We start from the raw sequence: 22,733 nt of genomic DNA, 5'->3' as shown, positions 1-22,733 counted from the left end.
AATGCTACCTCTTGGGGTCTGGATGAGGGCTTTATTTCATAAAGCTGTTCAGGAATGTGCCTCAGAAATTTAAATTTGGCAATAAAACAGTCATAAATAAGTAGATGGTACCTAAGGTTCACAGTAACAGGTAACTCATGAACCAGGAAGTTTTGAACAGTGGCCTAGTGTATGTGCCATTTCCACTAGCTTGCACTCATTGACATAAAAATAAACATTTAAGAGACAGCTTTTACTCCTATGTAAAAAAAACCAAACCCATTTGCATAAGGGACTGTTCTTTCAAGGTCTTCTATGTGATTTTCATCAAGGGATATCGCAAAGGCATTTCAATGTACTGAGATCTCTCTTGCCAAAGATAACTAGGGGTACCACCATTTTGGAAAGATTGTAGAACAATCAAAACAGATGTCCCATTAAATGGGTCCAGATTTTCTGACTGAAATGGCTAGTGACTGCTAGTGTTGCCATTTATGCATTTTTGATAGCCTGTGTGAAATGAGTTTGCTGTCTTTCTTATCTCTGCTGAACAAATAGCTACACCATAAAAGTAAATGACTTCAACTAGCATCCTCCCTTATTTGCAGGGCTGCCAAGTTTGGCAGAGAGGCAGGGGTCTGAACTGGGGATGCAGAGCAAACACTACTTACTTTTCCCAGACTGATTGTCTCTCTGGCAGAGGATTTAAGTATATTGTCAGAGCCATGTCTGGGCATTTACATTTGCCTGGTTGGACCTCTGCCGTGGATCAGGAATGAACTGCAGTTTCCTAAGATGCCATCCCAATACTTTTTCAGGACATTGAATTTCCACTAGAAGAAGCCAGATTCACAGCTGATAAGAAATAATTTCTTATTTCATAAGAAATACTTATTCTTTGATTCTTTAATTGGCCTTTTCCTACCTCGTAACTCTGATTTTAAATTACTGTACAGAAAGGTAGTTCAGCAGACAGTATATTTCCTACTTTAGATCTTATCTTTTTAAATTATATTTTAATTATCTTTATTTTTAAATTATCTTTTAATTGTCTTTAGAACATAAAATGATTATGCTGGGACAAACTGTAAAACCTAAGCTCCAATTTGTCATTCCTCTCACATTTGCAGCAGCTTGTGCTGCAGATCAGAGGTTAGCTGTAAGCGGGCTGTAAGAGCCTGTATTTCTTACCCTGCAGCGCCACCAAAGGCTGTCGGGGAAAAATGAATCAGAAATTTAACCCAAACGAGCCTTGCTGTCTGCATGCGGCCAAAAGCTGTTTCACATCTAATACTAAAGCCTCGAAGTCAGGCCTGCCCTGTGCTTCCTCTGGCCTGATGAAGCCTGATGGGGATCCAGAGAAATCTCTGTCAATGTTCCTGGCTGTTGCAGACACTGAGGAGCATATAATTTACAGTCAGCACCAAAAGGACAAGAAAGGTGAATGGAGCATTAAGAATAATCCAAAAGTTTCATTAGGTACAGATCATGTCCTCGAGGAAGCTAGCAAAAGATGAAGAGGGCTCTAATTTAGCAACTCAGAGCTTCATGTCTGAGAACAGTTATTAAAAAAATCATGCAATGATAAGGTACAGTGCTTTTCAACAGGAATTTGCCTATGAGTCTTGGTTAGAGTTTTCATATCCTTCTATTTATTACCCCCCAACCCAGACCAGTTGAATGGCCACCTGTGGTAGTGAGCTTCATTGCCTGGTACCAGATGCAGTCCCAGCAATGCTGCACACCCTCCTTCATCTCTTTCTCACATCTGTCACTTTATTCATGAAGTTCTTCCCTTGGGGCAATTTTAATATCATATTTCTAATAGGTAATGTCAGATTTGATCTCACAGATTTGATTCATTTGCAGCTTTTTTCCAAACTCCTGTGCCCTTCCCCTAGGGATGAATTCAGGCCTCACCTTTGTTGATTACAAGGGTGATTCTCCAAAACTCCTCTTTGTAGGAAGGAAGGACTTCTGAGAGAGAACAAAAATCAGTTCTAGGATATTTAAAAAAAAATAAAGTTGAGGAGGGAAGAGGAGAGGTGGTCTTTTAGGAAGAACAGTCTGCAGGAATGGAATAAAAAAGGCTTCTGAAAACTCAGAATAATGGAATGGATGGAAAGGGGTACTCAGAATATTCTAAAGTGTATCAAATGAGGAATGTTTGCCAGATGACCTCACTAATCGGATAAGGATTAGCTAGTAATGCGTACTAGAAAAGGTTGTGTGTAGGAATGTTTATATCTGTATCTTCGAGATACTAGGGTGTTATGTGTGTACTGGAGCTAACATAGTCAAGATGGGTGAAGCACATGTGTTCCAGTACTTTGCTGGGCTTTCCAGATGCAAACCAGCTTTCCTTCTGCTGGAGTGTATACAAATTTGTCATTAATCAGTGATTATTGCATCTTAGGGACTTGATAGATCTTGAATAGCTTGCATTTCTGAAGCTGTTTAGTTGTTTCGAATGGTGTCATTTTTGTGTCCTCTTCTTATTGTCAAGACTTCCCATTTCAGGCAGGACTCACCCTTGGTGATGACATATGCAAAAAATTACTTCCTGCTGTGCATTTGGATAGGAAATTAGAAGTGCAAGTGTAAAATTGCTGCCCCTGTTTCTCAGATGGCATCTCAGAAGGAATTTGCTCTTTCTTCTTTAAGAAAAGATGGAAAGGTCAATGGCCTTTCTCCGTGTAGAAATCAAGGAATGATGGTCGCAGGAAAAGTGATGCTATGCATGCCAATTCATTGCCTTTCAGTCTTATACAGTGACAAGGTTTTCCTCAGTTGCCAAACAGCTGCATTTGCCAGCCGTTCTCCAGAAGAGATTAGTAGAACAAAACAGGAGAAAGGTGGTGGTTTCAGACAGAGAGGCATATTATGAATGCATGTGCCTCGTTTCCATAAGTAACATATCACCTGTTGTGTAACGCTCTTCACACCACCTGTCTTTCGCACAATGAAGGAAAACAGTAATTAAAAAATCCAGGGTACAAATCTCCCCCTATCTCACCAATGAATTTGTAGCCCTTTTGTTAATATATTTGAATGAGTCAGTTGTGTGGTTTTAGGCTCACTAATGCCTCTCACCTCTCCAGCTTCCAAGTGGTGTGTCACTTAATCAGCTTGTATTGTGGTGCAGGGCACATGGACCAGATGCAGTACTGATGGCAGAAGGCAACCGTTCTGCTGAGCTGACCCAATCCCAGATGCTTCACATTGCCCAGCAGATTGCGGCTGGTATGGTTTACCTGGCATCGCAGCACTTCGTGCATCGGGACCTTGCTACCCGGAATTGTTTGGTTGGTGAGAACCTACTGGTGAAGATTGGGGATTTTGGGATGTCTAGAGATGTGTACAGCACAGACTACTATAGGGTAAGTAAACTGCTGGAATTGGTAATAACCTAGGTCTTGTTCAGTCATATTACTACATTGATGTGACTGATTCTGCTTTTACACTCAACCGTGTGTCTGTCAGGCAATTTAGATGCTGGCATATGGAGAACCTGGTTTTGAGTAAAGTTTTGATAAATTCGGAGAGAATTAATCAGGGTAAGATGGGTATGCCCTGTTGTTTGTAATTATTGGCTTTATATTCTAATTATAAATCACAGAAATGTCTTTTCCTCTGGGCAGAAATTTTGCACTTCTGCTTGGCTTTAGTGAAGAAGCAGCAGCACCAGATGAAAAGGAAGAGTGGGTATATTTGGACCAGCACTCTGAAGTTATTAAAATATATTCTTGTATATTGCTAAGACAAATGGAAATTGTAACTTTTAGGTATTGTATAATGTTTTGGTTTACTAGAGGAGATGTAATACTGGAAAGCAACACTGTCCCAGTTATTTTACTCAGGAAGAGACTAGGTGAGAGATTGTTACATCCTCAGCACCTGAAAGGCTCTCAGTAAGTTTTTCCTGGCTTAAGCCACATCTTACTGTTTATGGTTGTTTATGTTTATTGTTTATGGTTGAAGAGTTGTTTTGTGGTGGGTAATTGTACCCCGCCCATCGTACTTGTTCATTCTGGCCCAGGCCATTTTCTCAGAGCTTGGTTGCCATAAAATAATGTATGAAGTTTGCAAAGGGCTTCTAGGATCACTAGGATAAACAGGACGGTGTACTTTTAATACTGTTGTTGAGGTTGTCTTTGTACCATGTGGCAAGCCATGTAGGTCACAGCATTTGCTGTTTGCTACCATATTTGTAATTTCATGATTGGAACTAAAGCTATCAGGTGTTTGTGGCTTGGGGAAGGCAATTCGTAGCTGAGCTGTTAGTTTATAAACCCTAGAGCTTATCCTGTAAGATAAGCCACTCAGCATCCTCAAGCACATTTTCTGTATCTGCCTCTCACGTGACTTGTTGCCAGTGAATTCCTTATAGATAAAATGAAAGACTCTTCCTTAGCCACCCAATATGGGATGCTGTGTCCGTAAAGGAGAGTGTCACCTCAGTGTCAGTGTTTGTGGGAGGCATGGAACGAGATTGTCTCTATCTCTGGCTGAGGCTGGACAGGGTAGAGGAAGCTACACACAAGAATTACTGTTAAGTGTTGTTTCACTTAACAGCTGAGAAGTAAGTCTCCTCTGTTTTTTGCCTTTTATTTCAAAAGGCAAACATAAGTGTTTAGTAAACATATGAGCCAGATTCCTCTTAAATTTTGTTATTTTGGAAATGGTCAATGTAAAACAAATGTGACTGCACTTCAGAACTTGGAAAAATATACAGAATGGTAATCACTGCCTCTGTTTGTGTTTGTGAGGACACCAGTGAGCACCAAAGGCCAGGGTTTCTTGATTTTGCATCTGAAGTATGAGCAATACTTGTTGGGACTGGAGGCGTGCCTCTGTTCTGTACTTTAGTGAGACTGGATTAGTTTACCATGTTCATCATTACACTTAAAAATGCATGTCCATGCTTAACAGTAAGTGTTTGCGAAGACCTTGACAGAGGCAGCATCTTTGAACAATAAATGCTCGGATTATTTTTGAAAAAATGGATACCTCCCTGCTGCAGAATAACTACTTGCAAAAATGGATGGAAGCTAAGTAATCTTATGGGCTTCCTGGGAACAACGGAGGCCTGGCACGGGCATGCACTGGTGTACTGACTCTGGCGTCACCTTACCTGCTCATGTACCTCTGGGTTTAATCCTTGAGTGCTACACATGAGCACTCAAGCAAAGCTTCTACCCAGTGAAGCACAAATATAGAACAAGACCCATGACCTGGAGAAAGCAGGGGTTCACCAAAGGAAAATCTGGCTAACTTGGCTACCTCTCAAAGGGCCTTATTAAAAGGATACTCTGCATTTCTCACTACCTCTTACACAGAATCACTCTTCTTTCCTTCTACTCTTCCTCTTCATCACTTTTTTTGAGGCCAAGGGAGGATCTCTGGGGTCCAGAGTGTAACTAAGGAGAAGAAGTGGGAGTAGCGTGAAGAAGGTGCAATCAAGGATGTGAGAGAGGGAGTGAATACGGCAAGAAATGTAAGTGTAGAGAGGTGTTAGAAAAAGACAAAAGTGTGAATGAAGGGAGAAGGAGGTAGACAGGTATCAGAGGGGATGAATGAAGTTGTAAAGTAACATGGGTCCATCCAAACTGATGGTGTAACCTTGCAGTATAATGGGTGGGTATGAAACTTACAAGTTGGGTAGTCACTTGTTCTGCACAGTGAGAAAAACAAGAATGGCCATTTCTCTGGCTGTTCGTGTTCCAGCTGGCTTCTAGCTGGTGCAGAGGAGGGACAGGGCCACAGCCCGCCATGCCACCATATTTCACAGTGATAAAAGTTGGAAGTTAGTTGAGCCTGTGAGGTTTTGGCCTGCCCTGCTTGGGCCATATGTGGGCTGGTCAGAAGCTGGTCATGAAACAGTCAAGGCTCTGATGACTTTCCAGACGGTTGCCTGGAGAATTATATCCATGGCAGGCCTAAGTAATGAAACTGTCAGCAATGACACTGGGGTGGCAGTGACCTACCATACCGAATTGTTTATAGCAGGCTAAGTCTTTTTAACTGCTCAGGCTTAATTACATACGTAGAAGCAATTCTTCCCCAACCTTGACAGCTTTATCTGATGCTTGTTGGAAGGATTTACGCAGCTCCAAAAAGCTCTGCAAAAAATGGTTCAGCATTTGTGTTTATTAATACACTGGAATCAGTGTTTTGGGATCCTACCACCCTGTCAGGATGTTGGATTTGCCCAAGATGATTATTTATAGCTTATTCCTGTAAGATAAAGATGATCCCCAGTCCTTGTTCACTGTTAGATTGTTAATGACATTCTGCATTGAATCAGCTCAGTCGTTAAGAGATGCTTCAGGGAAGAGGGGGAGAGAAATAACCCTTGGGCTGGGAATAAATGTGATGCGTGGCCCTGACTGCACAAGCTTTCCTTTTTCTCCTCCATTTTTTCCCTTTCTTTTTCATCAGGCAGGAATCTTGTGGGTGGGAGCCCTGGTGCACATGCTAGCATTCAGCATAACGGCAATAATTTTCAGTTGTCAGACCAAATGAGCCTGGGGACATGAAGAAACTGCAGTGGCTTTCCTTACCCAGCACTGCTGTCCACCTCAGGCCAAACTAAAACAACTGTCAAGTAATTAGTTTGGTCTGTGTGCCAAATGGCTTCAGTGGCCCTCTGCTGCACTGCAGTCCTTGTAATACAGTGGATCATTTCAGAAAGTTATTTACTTGCAGAGCTTAAGTCTCAGGTTCATTAGGGGCTTTTATTTGTTTTGCTGATATCTCGTTGTTGTTTGGACTCCCAACCCCCACAGGTCAGGGTTTCCCATCTTTTCCTCTGATACCCACATAGCGTGACTCAGCAGTAGCTTTCAGTGGCTTAAAGTACTGACCCTGAAGCATGGGAACAACTACTTTGCTAGTATTTGTTCTTGCATTCAGAGACAGTATATCGGGCCCTTTTTAGGCTACCAGTTCAGGTTTGCAAGTGGTTGCTCAGTACTTGGTCTTAAAATACTTTTCTGCATTTCTTTTATCGTAAGCAAAAAGCTTTAAAAAAAAATAACCCCAGTACTTAGAAAAAGTTTACAGGGAAATGCTTTAAATATCCAGCCTGGTCAGCCAGCTACAGGCTTGAGCCAAGATTTTGGATGAAACTGTGATCTCACTGGAGTAACCAAGAGCTTTGCCATTAACTTCATTAGGACCAGAATTTCACCATTCCCCATTTTTATGTTTGTCCAGTGCGGGATAGAGACTCTGTTTCTGATTTAGACTTATGGAGCTCAGTTGTGTAATCCCTATTTAGCTATTGTATAACTTACTTGCCTTTATGCAACAGCACAAGGAACAGTGGAGAAAATAAGGACTCCTTTCCTCTGCTTGGACAAACCGCACAAGGATCTGTCAAGACGGAACCTATTAGTGAGGTTTCCGTCTTCCTTTAGGCCCAGCTCCCCCCAAAGGGAGAGAGATATTTCTAAGTCACAAATTAGTTTCCTCCAGTTCTGGCACAGGTTGGGCAGAAGAACCCAAAAGGGTGGATTTCAGTATGAAGTCCAGTGACCCGGTTTCTCTTTAAAATCTTCTGCATATGGTATACCATGTTTTGCTATATAAAGTCAGCATAGCTTATAGGATTGAAAGAAGCAATGCAATGTTTCTGAGCCCAAGCCTTCCACACTTGCAGGAAACCATGCAGTAGCTGATAAGGGTAGGGGGAGCTACAAGAACCTCGAGCTTCTCAAGCCACATGGAAAACCCCAACACTCATTAACACTTTAGTCCCTTCTAAATAAGGCACCAAACCCCATAAAAATTCCAGTCTGCCAAGGCAAAAGACGAGGAGATGTCAAGGGTGTCAACAGTGTGCTAAGCTGCTAAAGAGAAATTATGTTTGGCAAAAATTCCTGAGAGATCTTAGGAAGTCAGTCACACCTGGCACACAAGAGGAGATGACCTTCTGAGGTGGCAAACTATAACACTATGAGTGCACAAGCCATCTGCACCAGCCTCTGGCATTACTGGGGTTTGGTTACGAGCAGTGTGGGAACCAAAGTTGACCCAGAGCCAGATCATACAGCAAAGGGGGGAAAAAAAATGCAGGCAACCTATGCAATTCCTGAAGAAAGGCTTTAGTTGAATAAATTAATATGCAGTAGCCTGCAAAACACTGACAAGCTTTTTCCCAAATGTCTCTCAGGTATAGAACAAAATTGGATAGCAGCAGTCTTGTGTCTCTGAAGGTTGAATTTCTAACTCCTGGATCGTTGCTGTCCTGTCACACAGCTCCTTCTGTCAAAGTGGGTGCTGCAAATAAGACCTGCTGCCAGGTCTTTCCCCAGAAGGCTGCTCCACAACCTTGCTGTTCTAGTAGCTATGAATGTACACCTACTGTGTACAATGTACACCTCCTTGCTCACATTATTCTCCTTCCTTCCTAGCCTTTGCATCTCACGTCTATTTAGAAAAAGCACTCCTGTCCCCTTCCAGGCTGTTCTGAAGGATTAAAGAAAGCACACTGCCAGGAAAAAAGGTTCTTCATTTTTCTTATCCTTGTACTCCCATGACTTTCAGTGTGAGAAACAGCAGTTTTGGTGTCTCTTTCTGGTACAGACATCACTAGGACTGTGAGCAGTATTTTCCAAATGAGATTTTTCCCATTCTTGGATCAGAGGTACTTCCCAGCCTCTAATGAAAACACGCTGTATGGTACACCCTAGACTCGCATAGCCTGTGTCGTTGGCACATAGTCACTCTATCGTCAAACAGTGCCCTGGGCCACGTTCATCTTCCACTCCTTCCAAGTGAAGAGCATCCCCTTTTTTTGAAGTTTTTGGTTTCAATCCCTCAGTGAATGACTTTGCAGTTCATACTGGCACATTTTTTACCTCTAAAGGCTGAGAAAGACTGTTGTCTCTTTTATTTGTAGCTTCTTTGTGGGGTCCTTTTTTTTTTTTAATTAAAATTTGGGTCTCGGCTAATTTGGTGGTGAGTAAGGAATTAAAGAAACAGAATCATGGTACCAAAAAGTAAACGGCTGAGGCAGTAAGGAAGATTTGTAAGGAAGGTTCCTAGATTTTTGCAGCTTTGTTTCTTAATGTTTGTTTCTTGATCACTTGTATTTAATGTTAATGTTAAGTTTGTATTTTGGAAAAGGGTGTCTTTTTTTAAAACATATTGTTCCCCTGCGCTTTCAGTTAAGATGTGAGAAGTTATAACACTTCTTAGCCTCCCAGGAAGACTTCCAGAAAAACTAAGGATTACACAATTTGCTATTCCAGGCCAATTTTAAAAATACCCATCTTTCAGACCTTCTCTCTACATAAAAAGGTCAAAAACCCTTTTGAGAAACCATTCTGACACTTGGGAGTATTAGAGTGCTCAGAAAACAGTCCTGATTCTGATCTCTAGGAAAGACAGAGTAGCAGTTTGAAGACAGTGAAATAACATTAGTATTAGAATACTGAAATGGCAAAGAGCATCCTGCCCGCTAGGCATAGTCCTTCTTCCATGTGTGAACCTAATATTGTGGAGTGCTACATTTCTGACAACTGCATAATACACTTTTCTGGTGACTGTCTATATGAAACATTTGCTAAAAGGTAGCGCTAGTAAAATAATCACCAGAGAGTGATCTCGCTTAAGCTATTTACAGTACCAAATGCCTATTTGCAAGGAGAATTAATGCATGACAGCAAGGGGCTAAAAAAAGAAAAAGCTGGTTTATCATTATTTGGGCTGTAACTAGCCAGGCAAGCACCACGATACAAATGTTTACAGTGAGGAACAAGTGTGTGTCTATTCTGAAAGGGCAGTAGCAGCAAACACCTGCAGGTCTCAGCTGTCACTACAGAGATGAATACCTGTGTGGGGGAGTTTGGAGGAGGCTGCACTAAAGAAAACAAGAAAGAGTTACTGAGAAGTCAAGCAGCTTGTCAAGGCGTCCTCGTAGGTGTGTGTATTGAATTGTCACAGTTTGAAGGCACAGTTTGAAGGCTTTTTATTAGCTGCTATTTTTGCATCCATTGCTCAAAAGGAAATTATCTGCTTCCCTACATGGACTCCTCGGCTCTCCTCCTCCGTCAGAGGCTCATTGCATCATGTGTAGTGCTGGGGAGGACAGAGGGTTCCAGCAGCCCTGGAGGACGTGCACAGATGATTTCATGCAACTGGAAACGATACAGGAAATAATGGGCCAGCTAGAGAGATGTAAATCTGAACTAGCTGCCTTGAAGCCAGTGCAGTAACTCTGAACTTGAAGTAACATAATCTCAAGCAGAATTAGGCCTGATTATTTTAGAGGGCTTTTACGAGCTTCTTAAAGGTCACCACAATGTCAGCATTTAGAAACTTGTGTGCACCAGGACGCCATGTTATGCTGATGCTAAGAGATTAGCAGCCTGGCTCGATGCCTGTTACTACTTGCCCATGCCAGAGTATATTTTGTTGTGTGCAGGAGGCATGATCTTTCCCCAGCTTTTACTGACATATCCCTGACTGATGGCATTCTGTCTGGAATTGGAGTTTTCTGACATGCTCCGTTCTACACAGAGAGGCCAAATTCAGCTTTGTCTCAAGCAAGCAGAGTTCCATCTTATTTAGTATGGCTATAGACATAGTCCCTTCCCAAGTGAAGTTTTTCTCATCATCTTCACACCACGGTCATTGGTCTTTCTTACAATTCTGTTTGCACCTGTTTTCGCTGACACGGATCCTAAGAGGGGAGTCCAAGGACGTTTTCCATATTATTGCTAGGAGAAGGAACATCAGATGTCCAGCATGTGTAGTGTGTTGCATTTAACAGTGAGTTCTTACTAAACTCCATCTTGCAGGGTTAATGACAAGAGGGTAATACAGAAAATGAGATTTTTAACTGGGAGGTTGTGACATACTTTGTTTTGCCAGATTTAAGACCCCTCTCACATGAAATGTAGAAGTGGGAAGCGAGCTCCGTGGCTCCTGGAGCACATTCTCCTTCAGTCTGTGAGATCAAAGAGTGTAGAGAGGGCAGAAACAGAAAAACAATGACTAGGGTGAAAAATGGAGCTGATTAAAAGACAAACTAGAGCAGAGTGACCTTGCTTCTGTGACCAGTTACTTGATTACCCATTGAATTTGGGTGTCTAATTATTCCTTTGTAAATCCACCCCCACTAGATTTACACCAGCGTGGTGCTTATGCAGGATGTCAAGAAATAGGCTCATCTTGAGAAAATAAGTTCAGCTAGGAAGAAGCACCTAGAAACATATGCCAGGAAATGCAGAAATCCTGTCGAACCACACTATAACTAAGAGCTCTGAATATATGTCAATCAAACACTTAATCAAAGAGTTCTGAAATTTCCAAATGGAAGTTTTCCCTCTGTTTGCTTCTGTTAAAAGCTTTGAGAATTCACTGTTTGGTCCTATTTTGGTTATAAAACAGGTGTTACAGTTTTCAAATGGATGGAAATTTTGGGTTTCCTACCCCATTTTTAAAGTATTTTAATGATGTCATTTTCAGCAAGGTTACTCCTGCTGTATGTAATTGGTAGAGCCTTAGGATCCGTATGGATGCCTATAGAATAGCAGGAAGTTCACACAGTCAGCATCACCAGTGGCTGACAGAAGCTTTTCTGTTGAGGGGCTCTTGGCACAGATGTTCATTAACTTAAAAAGTCCTTTTAAAATTATATGTACAAAACCAAATCATTCTCAAAAATAACCACACATATGGATATAAATTGCAGGAAAGCAATGATTCACACATTGAAATTAGCTTTATGAACCACAGTTTGGAGCACTTTGCAGAACTCTGATAGAAATCGGCTCATTCTATTAAGTAGCAGCACAGCCCTACAAAGCCATTTTTGCAGATGCTGAAATGATTTGAACACTGTTTAGATGTTTAACACATAACAGGGCCATGTCCTCGATCCCAATGCTGTTCACAATTTGTGGGATTGTAGCTGGAATATTGGTGGAGTTTTTTTCCATTGACTTTACAAGAGCCAATGTTCTGTACAGGGCTGTAGAAAGTGAAAAGTATACAGGCAACATTTCCTAGAGACCAGGCACAGAACAGCAAGAGAAACGATGAAGTGATTTCTGTAGTTTTTCTTTCTGGGCCAGGTATTTGTGCAGACCATTAATGCCGTTTAGTAATTGTGGGGAGGAACCATGTGTAAATATCTGGAGACAGAGATACTGTACTGTAGTGCTACAGATTGTCACTTTTGGCAGGAAATCTGCAAAGCAAATGACAGAACTCCAAAGGTTAGCAGCTGAAGCTGTTGACTTTGTGATGTGTGATGTGCACAGTGTGAGGAAAAGATGATGTGGGAAGAAAATGAGAAAAAGATCTCTGGGAGCACTGTAAGCAGAGTCAGAAACTGGAGTGGCAGCTCCAGGCTGCTGCAGAGCATTGGTGCACCTTGTGTGACCGCACCACTGCCCCCACTTACGGTGGGGGCAGCACAGAAAGGCCACCCAGAGGGAGCAGGACTAAATGGGAGTTCTCCTTTGAGGACTAATCACAGAATCAGCACCCAGCAGAGTCTTTGCAGGCTTCCAGCTGGAGGGTTTTCTTTTGCAAATGGCCTCTGTCCTTCCAATAAGGAAAGCAGTTGCTAGGCAGTTTTCCTAAATATGCTTCCATTCCCCCCCACCCCCCACCCCGGGCCCAAAGGACAATGGGCACTCTTTTGGCTCACAGGACTCAGGAAGCACGGAAAGGAAGAGCTAGACAGTTACACTATAAAGTGCTATTTCTAACAGGAGGGACCCAGAGGATGAGAGGACAGCATCAGCTAGTAATAAAGCAAAGCCTACAAATCTGGCTTTGTAGACTGGTGCATGCATAGCAAAGAGCTACTGATGGTGAGTGGAAACAGGGAACGAGGGAAGCAGTGTGTGATACTGCGGGTCACTTAGATCTTCACTGCTCTCTGGGTACTTTGGCTGTCTGATGGACCACCAGGCCAGCCAGGAAGTTTGCATGTGCCCACTCCAATGTGGAGGGGAAGGAAAGTCATTAGCAAAGACTTTGGTCAATCCGAGCCTGTTGGCATCAGTGACAGAGAACATGGACATACTTCAGCTTATCTATGTAGTTGTAATGCATATGCCTTTGTGAAGCCATTTCAATAGTAGACATCATGAACAGTACTGAAGTTTTTGACAAATTGTCAGGAACAGCTCTCCAGGCTTCCCAAAAGGTGAGGACCCAGACCTGAGGTAATTTTGCATCTTTCAGGCTCAGGAACTTTGCAATTAGACTTCAGAGATAACTTGGCTTTGCATTAATCTGATCTTACATAAAATGGACCCAGAACACTTAAATGCTGTCAAGCTTCTGGTTGTGACCTAACTTTATGAAGAGATGAAGGCCTGATTTAAGGTGAGTGAGAGAATATGCACCTGATATTAAGGACAGATTAAAAAAATTAGAAAAGATCATGGTGACTCAAATGCTTCTGTCTCCATCAGGCAGGTAAACATATCTGCAGAAGAAAAGCCATGAGTTGGAAGTACTTCGTTCTTTCCCAGTGTACTGAAATGCTTTCAAGAAACATATCTAGCTTAATACCCTTGAATTTACTTTCAGAAGTTACTATTTATTTGTCCCTTAGTATCCTTGCAAAGCTGCTGTCCAGCCCTTGAGCATTTGAAGGGCGAGCATTAAATTTGGTATGCAGTCAGTTCCTACTTCTGTCCTCCAGCTCATCTCATCCAGGGCCTGGATACTGCAGTAGTGATATCTCATGTTTTTAGTTTGGGAGAAGAATCAGACCCACTGAAATACTCAGACAGAGGTACCAACCATGAGAGGTGTTGCAAATGGAGTTTCAAAACTATTCCCTTTTTTAGTCTTATATCTTTGTGTTGTTCTCCAGTGAGACATAAAATTTATCTTTTCTGTTTTCAAGCTATTTTCCAACAGATCTTTATGTTGGTCAAAAGTTTAACACACTGAAGAGATAACCCTTAGTTTAAAGCCTATGGAAGCATAACTTTGCTCAAGTTACATCTTTTCTCTTTGCTGATCAATGCAGTTAGCTTTTAGATTGTATTTTAACTCTTGATTTGATCTGGAATAATCATGCTTTTAATTTGCTGTGGAATTTTTTTCCTTTGTGACAATTATGAGGAATGACTCTTGGAGTTTGGTTTTGTTTGCACAGCTATATACCCATTTGCATTATGTGGCCAGGAACTCTGCAAAATTGGTTGAAACTGATCCAAATGGGTAGCAAAACATATGCAATCAGAATATTTTGTGAGATTAATTTTACTTCTGAGGAGTTTCCCTAAACCACCTTATTCAGAGTTGAGTCATGAAGAACAGCGATGTAGTAGGCCCCGAGTTAGAGAGGCAACTAATGGATGGTCAGAAAGGGTTTTCAAGAATCTGTGCCCTTGCTGATATAGATGAGACCAAACCATTCTCAGCACCATTACAGAAAATACATATTCTGCCATTTTTTTTCCCAGCAGGAATGCTACAACATTGCTAGCTCTAATTATTAAAAGAAATCATTAGTTTAATCACTTTCCTACCCACCTACTCAGAAGAACAGCTTGAATTCTTACACTTAAACAGCAAACAAATGCTGGATTCTATAAAGTGTCTCTTCCTCCCTGGACCCTTTTGCTAAGGGCAAGAATTGTGAACAAGAAATATGATGGGGCAAGATGTGTGTAATAGGGAGGCTAAAGAGCTATTCAAGCAAAAGGTCATTACTGTCTCAGAAACAAACGCATATGCAGTGGCATGGTGGAGAGTGTAAGTGAGAATTTTGTAAGTATAAGAAGTCTGGAAAAGCCCCTTCAGCAGAAGCAAACAAAGCACAAAGAAGCCCAACTACTTTCAAGGTAGAGATGGATACACTTTGGAAGAAGCTTAAATGGTGGTCATCTGTGATACCTGGGGCTCATCAAGCCCTACTTCAGTCTTCTGTTCCACATTGCTGTGTTCAAACTTTTCTCCACAACTGTGAGTTGGGGAAGTGAGTATTTTTAAATGAATGTCATTCAATTTTTCACATAAACGCATGCTTAGAAGTCAGGACTTTAAGGAAGAGCTATAGTGGGAGACTTTTTGAAAACAGTAAAAGGCTGCAAATCTACATCTACAAAAAATAATGAGCCTTTGTAATAAAGGTGTACATAGTGAAAACAAAACAGATTAAAAGCCATTTAGAGAGAAAGGAACCTTGAGACTGCGATACTTTAAAGCACAAACTACTGTTTTTTTCTGTTGCTATTGAAAATGCATGTGGTCTAAGCAGCTAGTTTTGTAGCCTATACAATTTTTATAGAACACAGTATACTGTATTACTGGTACGTAATCAAGGAACGTAAACGTGTCCAGCTTCCAGACCAATGAGCAAACTGGCATTGACATCACTGGGGACAGGTTTTTTACCTTTATCCTTATTAATTGGTAATTTTTAATGGCTTTACATCCGTTTTCACTTCTATGTTCACTGCTGCATCTAGAGGGTGAAAAATCACATCAGTCTGTGATCCAATCCTTGCATGCCACACCACAAAAAGAACACATGTTATGTTGGAAATATAAGTTGGGTTTTTTTCAACTGATCAGTAAAATGTGATGCAGTCTGATCATCCGTTAGGAGATTACTGTATAACATAATTTACTCCATTCCAAGGTATGTGTGTGAAGGGAGTCCTTCACATTATTTTATGACCTGAAAGATTATGTTTCTATAAATCTGGGTTTAATGGTGTACACAGAAAGGGAGAAATCTTATCAGGGCAAAGAAATCACTCTCATTTTCTTTCACTTTTTCATTTTCTTTTTCTTTTTTTGGTGATAGAGTGTTAGGAGGATGAAGATCTGTTCATTAAATATATTGCCAGATATTCTTCGATAACACATCAGTGTTGCAATTGTTTCACAGCCAGTATAAATATAAAAGGGAAGAAGAAAAAGAGGCAGTGTGAATGATAGACATGACGATTACAAATCATTTGCCCTAATGTTTTTGTCATCTACCTTCCTCATACTGCCTCAGCTGAATCCCACAAAATAAAAATGTGATGTTATCTGGAGAATACAGTTTTTGCAGATTGATTTACCAGATGCCTGTCACCACCAAGTCACTTTGAAAGGCTAACTGGTAGGCTGGGCTTTTTGCAAGTTACTGCCCTGCATGCAGTCCTTTTGCAGCTGATTATGCTGCCAATGTTATTTTCTGACAGTGAGATTTAGTGCAGCAGAGCTGGCTGGCAGTATCCTTATAGGAGATTTTTCTTGCTTGTGAGCTAAGCGAAGGGCAGGGTCCTGCATTCTTGGCAGCCTGTCATATGCATGAGCTGTTTGTTTTTTTGGACTCAGCAAGCAGAGTTTTAAATCATCTTTAGCAAAACAAGACACAGAGAAAAAAGAGAGATCAAAATAGAGCTGAATATTTCATGTCATAATTTTGGCAGCATGTCTCGTCTCGTCTTTTACATCAAAAGTACCAATGAAAAAGGGAATTTTGCAGTTTTCAGTTGAGTGACTTTTCCATGCCCCTTAGGTATCCTCACATGTTCTAGGACTGGCTTCTCATGCCTTATCAGCCATTTTTTTGGAGAAAAGAATCTAGTGTTGAGTACTTGTGTGGGAAAAGCATAACCATGTTAAAATAAAGCTGAATGCCAATACACAGTGAGTAGAATGTGCCCCTCAGAATGTGCCTCAGCAGAAAGCCGATAGATACTACTTGAATCTACAAAAAAAAAGCTTATCTGTTGTTTAAGATGTACAGGCTTAATATTGTTGGTTTTTTCTGCAGAGGGGAATTCTGCTGGAAGTGATCAAAAGATCCATCTCACACAACTCCTACCTGTTTGCATAGACACACACACTTGTGATTTTTTTTTTTACATCAGTCATGCTTGGAGGAACATCAGTTTTGACCAACAAATGTTTCCATGATCGTTTGGAAAGGGACTAAATGGTGGGTTTGGAGCTGAGCCAGCTTGTGTATGCCTACATATTATGTAATATTAACCCTCTTGTTTTCTTCCTTATCAGCTTTAGTTAGTAGAATAAAACACTAAACAGAAAAGGAGGAAACTGAAGGTTGTGCTGTAATACATGCAGAAAGAAGCCCTTCAAATACAGCTTTAAGCACGGCTAAAATGGCATAAACTAGTAAACGCATAGGAGTTTCACAGAGAGATTTATACAGCTCCACTGTACAATGTGAGACTGAAGATACATCTAGTCTGCAGGCACTGCTGGCTTTAAAACTGTGACATGAGCTTGATGCAGACTGCAAAGTTATTCAGAAACAGAGTGAATGCTCCTTGTCTGGGGCGTACACTTTTCTGCCTGTGCTACTTACAAAGATCAAGCTAGCTGCTTTAAAGGTAGCTTATGTTTATATGTTCTTAGTCATGTCATTAGAGATACGAAAAACACCATTATGTTAACTAGCACAATTAATCAGGAAAAAAAAAAGAAAGTAATGCTTCTTTCCTAGTTATTCCTTTTAATCTGGCAGTATTTAAAATTCTTAATAGACTTCTTTAAGATAAAAGGCAGCAAAAATAGAAAATGAAAAGTGATAGGTCTGCATCTGTTTGGCCTTCAGATTACATAAAGTAGGCAATTACTCTGCACCTGTAGTTAAATAATTTCCTATTGTAAGCAAAGCTTATAGGGGTAGTGATAGATTTTAAAACTGCCTTGGTTTCTCAGAACTCCTGGCTTAGGAATAATTGTGACCTCAAAATTTTGGTAGTACCTGTTTTCTTACTGTCCTTCTACTGCTGTTTCAGAGGGTCAGCTCTGAGAAATAGAGGGAACTAGTTGTTGGGACCAGCTTAAGTACTGGGGAAATGTGTTTTTTCTTTAAAAAAGGTGCAGAAAGTAGTTGGAAATTGTGTCTCTAAATCAGAGGAGAAGATGAGGAGGAATAGGTTACAGAACTATCTGTGATTTCACCTCATAAAGAACACTGGGAGTAAGCAAAAACATACAAGAGGGAAAGGCTGATGGACAAAGAGGGATACAGTGAAAAGTGCCAAAAGCATTTGAGATTGACTTTGAAAAGAATATTAAAATGAACAAGAGAAGGTCCCGTGACTGTTTAAATGTAAAGAGAATGAGGAGAAAAGTGTCACCACAACAGACTTGATGATGGGGGAGAGTTAGTTTGGCCTGGAAGCAAAATTAGTTTTTAACATCAGGTCTTGAAAGGACAGCGGTGAATATGAAGAAACAGGCAAAGTGGCTAATGGGACTGAGAACTAAAGCTGAGTTATGACTGAGAATGAAAGCTAAACCTGAAAGAGGTGTATAGAAGAGATCCTTGAAGAATATGGGACACAGACAGGCTGTTTTTTCATGGGAGACAAAGAGTAAAGCAAACTCTTCAAGCAGCATAAGCCAGATCTACTGCCTGAAGAGAAGGTCCTGCTCTCCTGCTAGGCTCAACACCTAATTCCTACAGCATCCTCTTTTCAGCACCCACACAGGTGTTGAGACTAGCAGGAAAGCAGGACCTTCTCTTTGGAACCAAAACTACTGATTGTGTCAGAAAGTATTTGGTTCAGCAAAGTGTCAACATGAGTAGCAGTTTCAAGCACAGATACTTCATTTTGTCTGGATCAGTTCACCCCATCTTTAGTTTGCACAGGGTATTCAGACTTACTAGCATTTGTGAAACACAGCTTGAAGTGGCTGATTTTTCAGGGCAAGGAAAAAGTTTTGAAGATAAAGTATTTCTTATTTATGAAAATATCTGCTAGTAGCTCTGTACCTCTTACTTGTAACTTCTTAGATTCTCTCACTGTTTACAAAACCACACACAAAAAACAGAAAATCAAGCCTGACTTTGTATCCTCTCTATGACCTTGGGAAAATCCGTTCTTTGATTCTGCATGCAGTCTCCCCTCCCTTGACTTTGATTAGATTTAATTAGAATGTAACTCTCCACATTCCAGGCATGTTCTAGAACTAGAACCAGGTTCTAGTTTTACAGATGCTTCTCTTTGACCATAGGCAGAGCAAGTATTGCTTTGACCTTGTTCTTTCGCAAAGTCCAGCATTTGTTATTCGGTAAAGTCAGAGGAAGATCTTAAAGCATGAAAACACGTAAATAGTGATTCTTCTGCTCCATCTGTATTTCCCTTCTATTTTCTTCACATTTTCATTTTTTTTCAAGAAGAGTGACAATTTGAACTCTTTTCATCCCGTGCCCCTTCTATTTGTGATGAGGTTTATTATGACCCTTGCCAATTCAGCGAGGTGGAAGTTACAGCTTAGGTCAAAAGGTACAGTTATGTGTGCAAAGTGGTGTCAGCATAAGGGCTTCATGCTGGATTATGCCAGGTTGTCACTGGAGTTTTAATGTATAGCAGATTCATCATTGCATATTTTACGCCCTGATTCAAATTTCCTTGACAGAGAGCATGAAGCCATTATAATCTTAGCCACTGTCTAGAGCTTTCAAGTTCTGGAGGTCTGTTCAAGTGCTGGAAATCCCCAATGTGATGATGAAGGGAGCAGCAGTCCATCACTGATACGACAAACAGGACATCAATATAGCAGTCTTATTGAGTCTTGCATGGTGGACAAAGGCTAATTTTCCTGTCGGATATAAGAGCAGAAGTTGTAATAAAGCAAACCTGTACCTGTTATTCTCAAAAGGTCAATGGTATTTTTGTCTCACGCCACCCTTCCCTACAACACCTAGAAAAAAGTATTGTGTTAGAAAGGGGCCAATGGAAGTTCCCTTGAAGTTCACTTAATGGTTCATCCTTTCTTCTGTTGCTGAAGCTGGGACCAGGTTGAATGGCATCAAGATCAGTTGCTTGATTTCCAACAGGTATCTGGGTGCATTGTTCTGGACTTGCTCTTCATTGCAAGCATTGGGAGCCTTGAGTAGCAGGAAACACAAGTCTTAGGGTAGCACTGGAGCTTTTGCTCCACGTTGCAATCCAGAGGGTATCTCTCTGCAGCTGAAATTTTAATTATATAGGATGATCCTCTGCCTTTTACAGAGCAACTACTCAGAATTTAAAAGGAGTCTGGAGACTTCTGGGGACAGGCAGGTTAAATTATAGTTATTACGAGGTAGCTATTTCAAGATTACTACCCTCTAAATAGCAAATCCCTCACCCCCATGAAACACAAACAAAACAAAAAGTTTACTTGTCCTTCCAGAATTCTTCTGGCATTCAACTCATAACTTGCTGTTTCCAGCCCTTCACCTCAACACTTTCTTCTGCTTCGTAGAAAAAAATTAATTATTACAGTTTCCAGTATGTCAGACTAATATCTTGAAATTAAAAGAGACAGATTGGTTTCAATAGGTTTTGGTATGTAAATGCTAAAATTGGTTCTTTCATGTGCATGAAAGAGCAGGGGGGTGTACATACCCAAATCTGTACATTGTTTTTCTTTTCTTGGGGTGCATTGCTAAACAATTCCCAACAGAAAAGGTTCTCATAGCCTTCCCCACTGCATCACTTAAGGTTGGACTTGCATGACTGCCCAAGCTACTCCAGCGTACTGCTGAGAAGGGTTTGGCTCCCACATCAGTATCTGGAGCAACACAGGCTATGTTCCCTCCTGCACAGCTCTCCCATTGTATTCCTACTACGGCAGTGTATCCCCCTCCCAGGCATCCCAAAAGTGGATGGAACTCATTCTTTGCTGACTTCTGAAAGTCAGCAAAGAGTCAACAGGTTTGCTGTGACCACTAGGACGATGCTTGGACCCAGTGTTGACCCATTCTTCATTCTTTCAGTATAGCAGTTCAGAGACAGCATAGTTAGTCCGGTAGTTGAGGAACCAGGTGCCTCTACTGCAATTTGAACCTTCCATGGTCAAATCCTGTTTCTGACACATTGCGTGGAACTGTTATGTTTGCATAAAATTAGATGTGGAAGAAGTTAGGCAGGTGGCCAGACACTGAGTGATGAGATTAAGAAGAAATATGTAACAGTTCCCTCATTTGCTGAGCACAGTCTAGGAAATGTACAGAATTAAACAGAGGTTCTGTGTGTAGGGGAATAGACAGGGATCGGCGACCGGAAGATCACGGGCTGTGACGGAAAGATAGACTCCTCCCCATAGGAGTGGCAGGAACAGGAAGCTCAAGAGCTATATAAGTGTGTGACGCAGCCAAATAAACGGACATTTTGTATCCATCATATTGATGTCTGTGCATCACTGTCCCCAGGGTGGGTAGAGCCCTGTGTCCCGGAGGTATGCGGCCCAAGATAAGTTCTCCCGTAGAAGCGTACAGCTACATCTGTGGAAAAATATTATTAGATCCTGTAATTAAAAATGTTTTCCATAATGCAAATTTAGATTCCTAGTGGTGCTGGAATCTTTCACTCCAGAACAAAAAAAATACCCTTAGATGTCATGTATGTGATATAAAAAAACGTATACAGAAATGATACAGATGTAAATATCTGTAAAATCAGTTGCACTGATGAAGTATATTCACAAATGCTTCTGCCTTTATCCACTACCTATAAGCATGTTTGCCCGCTCAGAAACCCAACTCCCTAGGACTTGTAAAATGCCGAAGACCTTCTAGCATTTCATTGCATTTTAATTCAACATGCAAGGGAGATTTTTCATTTTCCTGGATTTAACCCAGTTGTCCTGGTGTGAAATACACGTGATACATGACAATAAGCAATAAAGTGAGGTTCAAACTGGGCCCATCTTCAAAATTAGACATCTCACAGATACATGGGCTCTCCATTCTGGCCTAATTCTCTCTGCCAAGGCAAATACTGTCCTGACTGTCCTGACCTGTCCAAGCAAGCCCAATATGGATGTGACCCTTGAGCCTTTCTAAGAAATGGATGAGCCTGTTCGTAACTGAAAATCACATTTAAGCAAATCACATTTAAGCTATCTGCCCTATCTCTGGCCATTTTTTGTGGGCATTTTCTTACGCTGTGCCAGAATATGTAATCTGTGGATGAGGGATATTAGGGTGCATTCCTGTCAGTTCCCATTACTATCTGTTTATGAACCAATTGTTAATGAATTCATCTAATCCTTGCTTGTACCTACTGATACTGTCTACCTTCACAAATGTGGCAGCAAGTTCCAGAAGTTTAATATGTGTTATGTAAAAAAAAATACTTGCTTTTATCTGTTCTGAACTTATCTCCTACTAATTTCATTGAGTGTCCTCTTGTTACAACATTTCAGACTTTGCTAATAACAGTTCTGCAGTTGTTGCTGATTGACCTCACTTTATCCATCACTCTAATGATTTTGTAAGCCTTAACTTAAACATTTTAGTTCTCCTTTTCAGTGCCCCTCCAATTACATTACATCCTTCTTGAACTGTGGAGACCAGAGCTGCACACAGCACTAAAGGCTGTGGGGGGCCCATGGCTGTGTAATGTGGCAGAATTATGCCCTGTGCTGTGATGTTAGTACCTGTGCCAGTGATGCTCAGTGTCTTGAGGGTTTTTTGGCAGCTGCTGCTCACCGGGCTGTTGGTGTCACACATGGCTCCAAATCTCCTTTCCACAGTGTAGCTGCCAGTGCTGGGTGTAAATATAGGTTACTACATTATTACACCTATTTATCATGCATATAGTTAACTGCATTGAAGCTCGTCTGCTGCCCACTCTCTCTGTTTTGTGATATGCTTCTCACAAAAGCTTCTCCAGGAGGTTAGTATCACCCCTACACTTGGACTAATTGACAATGCCCTCCCTGTCTCCAGGCCATGGATGAAGACGTTGAATGTAGGTGGTCCTGACACTGACCGCTGGGGACTCCACTACTGCCTCCTCTCT

At 41.2% G+C, this 22,733-nt stretch overlaps 1 protein-coding gene across 2 annotated transcripts in view; it reads left to right on the top strand.

Moving 5' to 3' along the window:
• NTRK2 (neurotrophic receptor tyrosine kinase 2) overlaps nt 1-22,733 on the top strand; it is a 200,211-nt gene that overhangs the window by 156,598 nt on the left and 20,880 nt on the right. For both annotated transcript variants that reach the window (XM_075078494.1, XM_075078499.1), the window contains one exon: nt 3,125-3,359. In XM_075078494.1, coding sequence (XP_074934595.1) covers nt 3,125-3,359 — 235 coding nt within the window. The remainder of the gene's footprint in view (nt 1-3,124; nt 3,360-22,733) is intronic.

This window comes from Phalacrocorax aristotelis, chromosome Z (assembly GCF_949628215.1).
Source record: "Phalacrocorax aristotelis chromosome Z, bGulAri2.1, whole genome shotgun sequence".
NCBI classification, from domain to species: Eukaryota; Metazoa; Chordata; class Aves; order Suliformes; family Phalacrocoracidae; genus Phalacrocorax; species Phalacrocorax aristotelis.
Note: the sequence above shows the minus strand (reverse complement) of the source record. Positions and strands in the feature narration are given on the sequence as shown.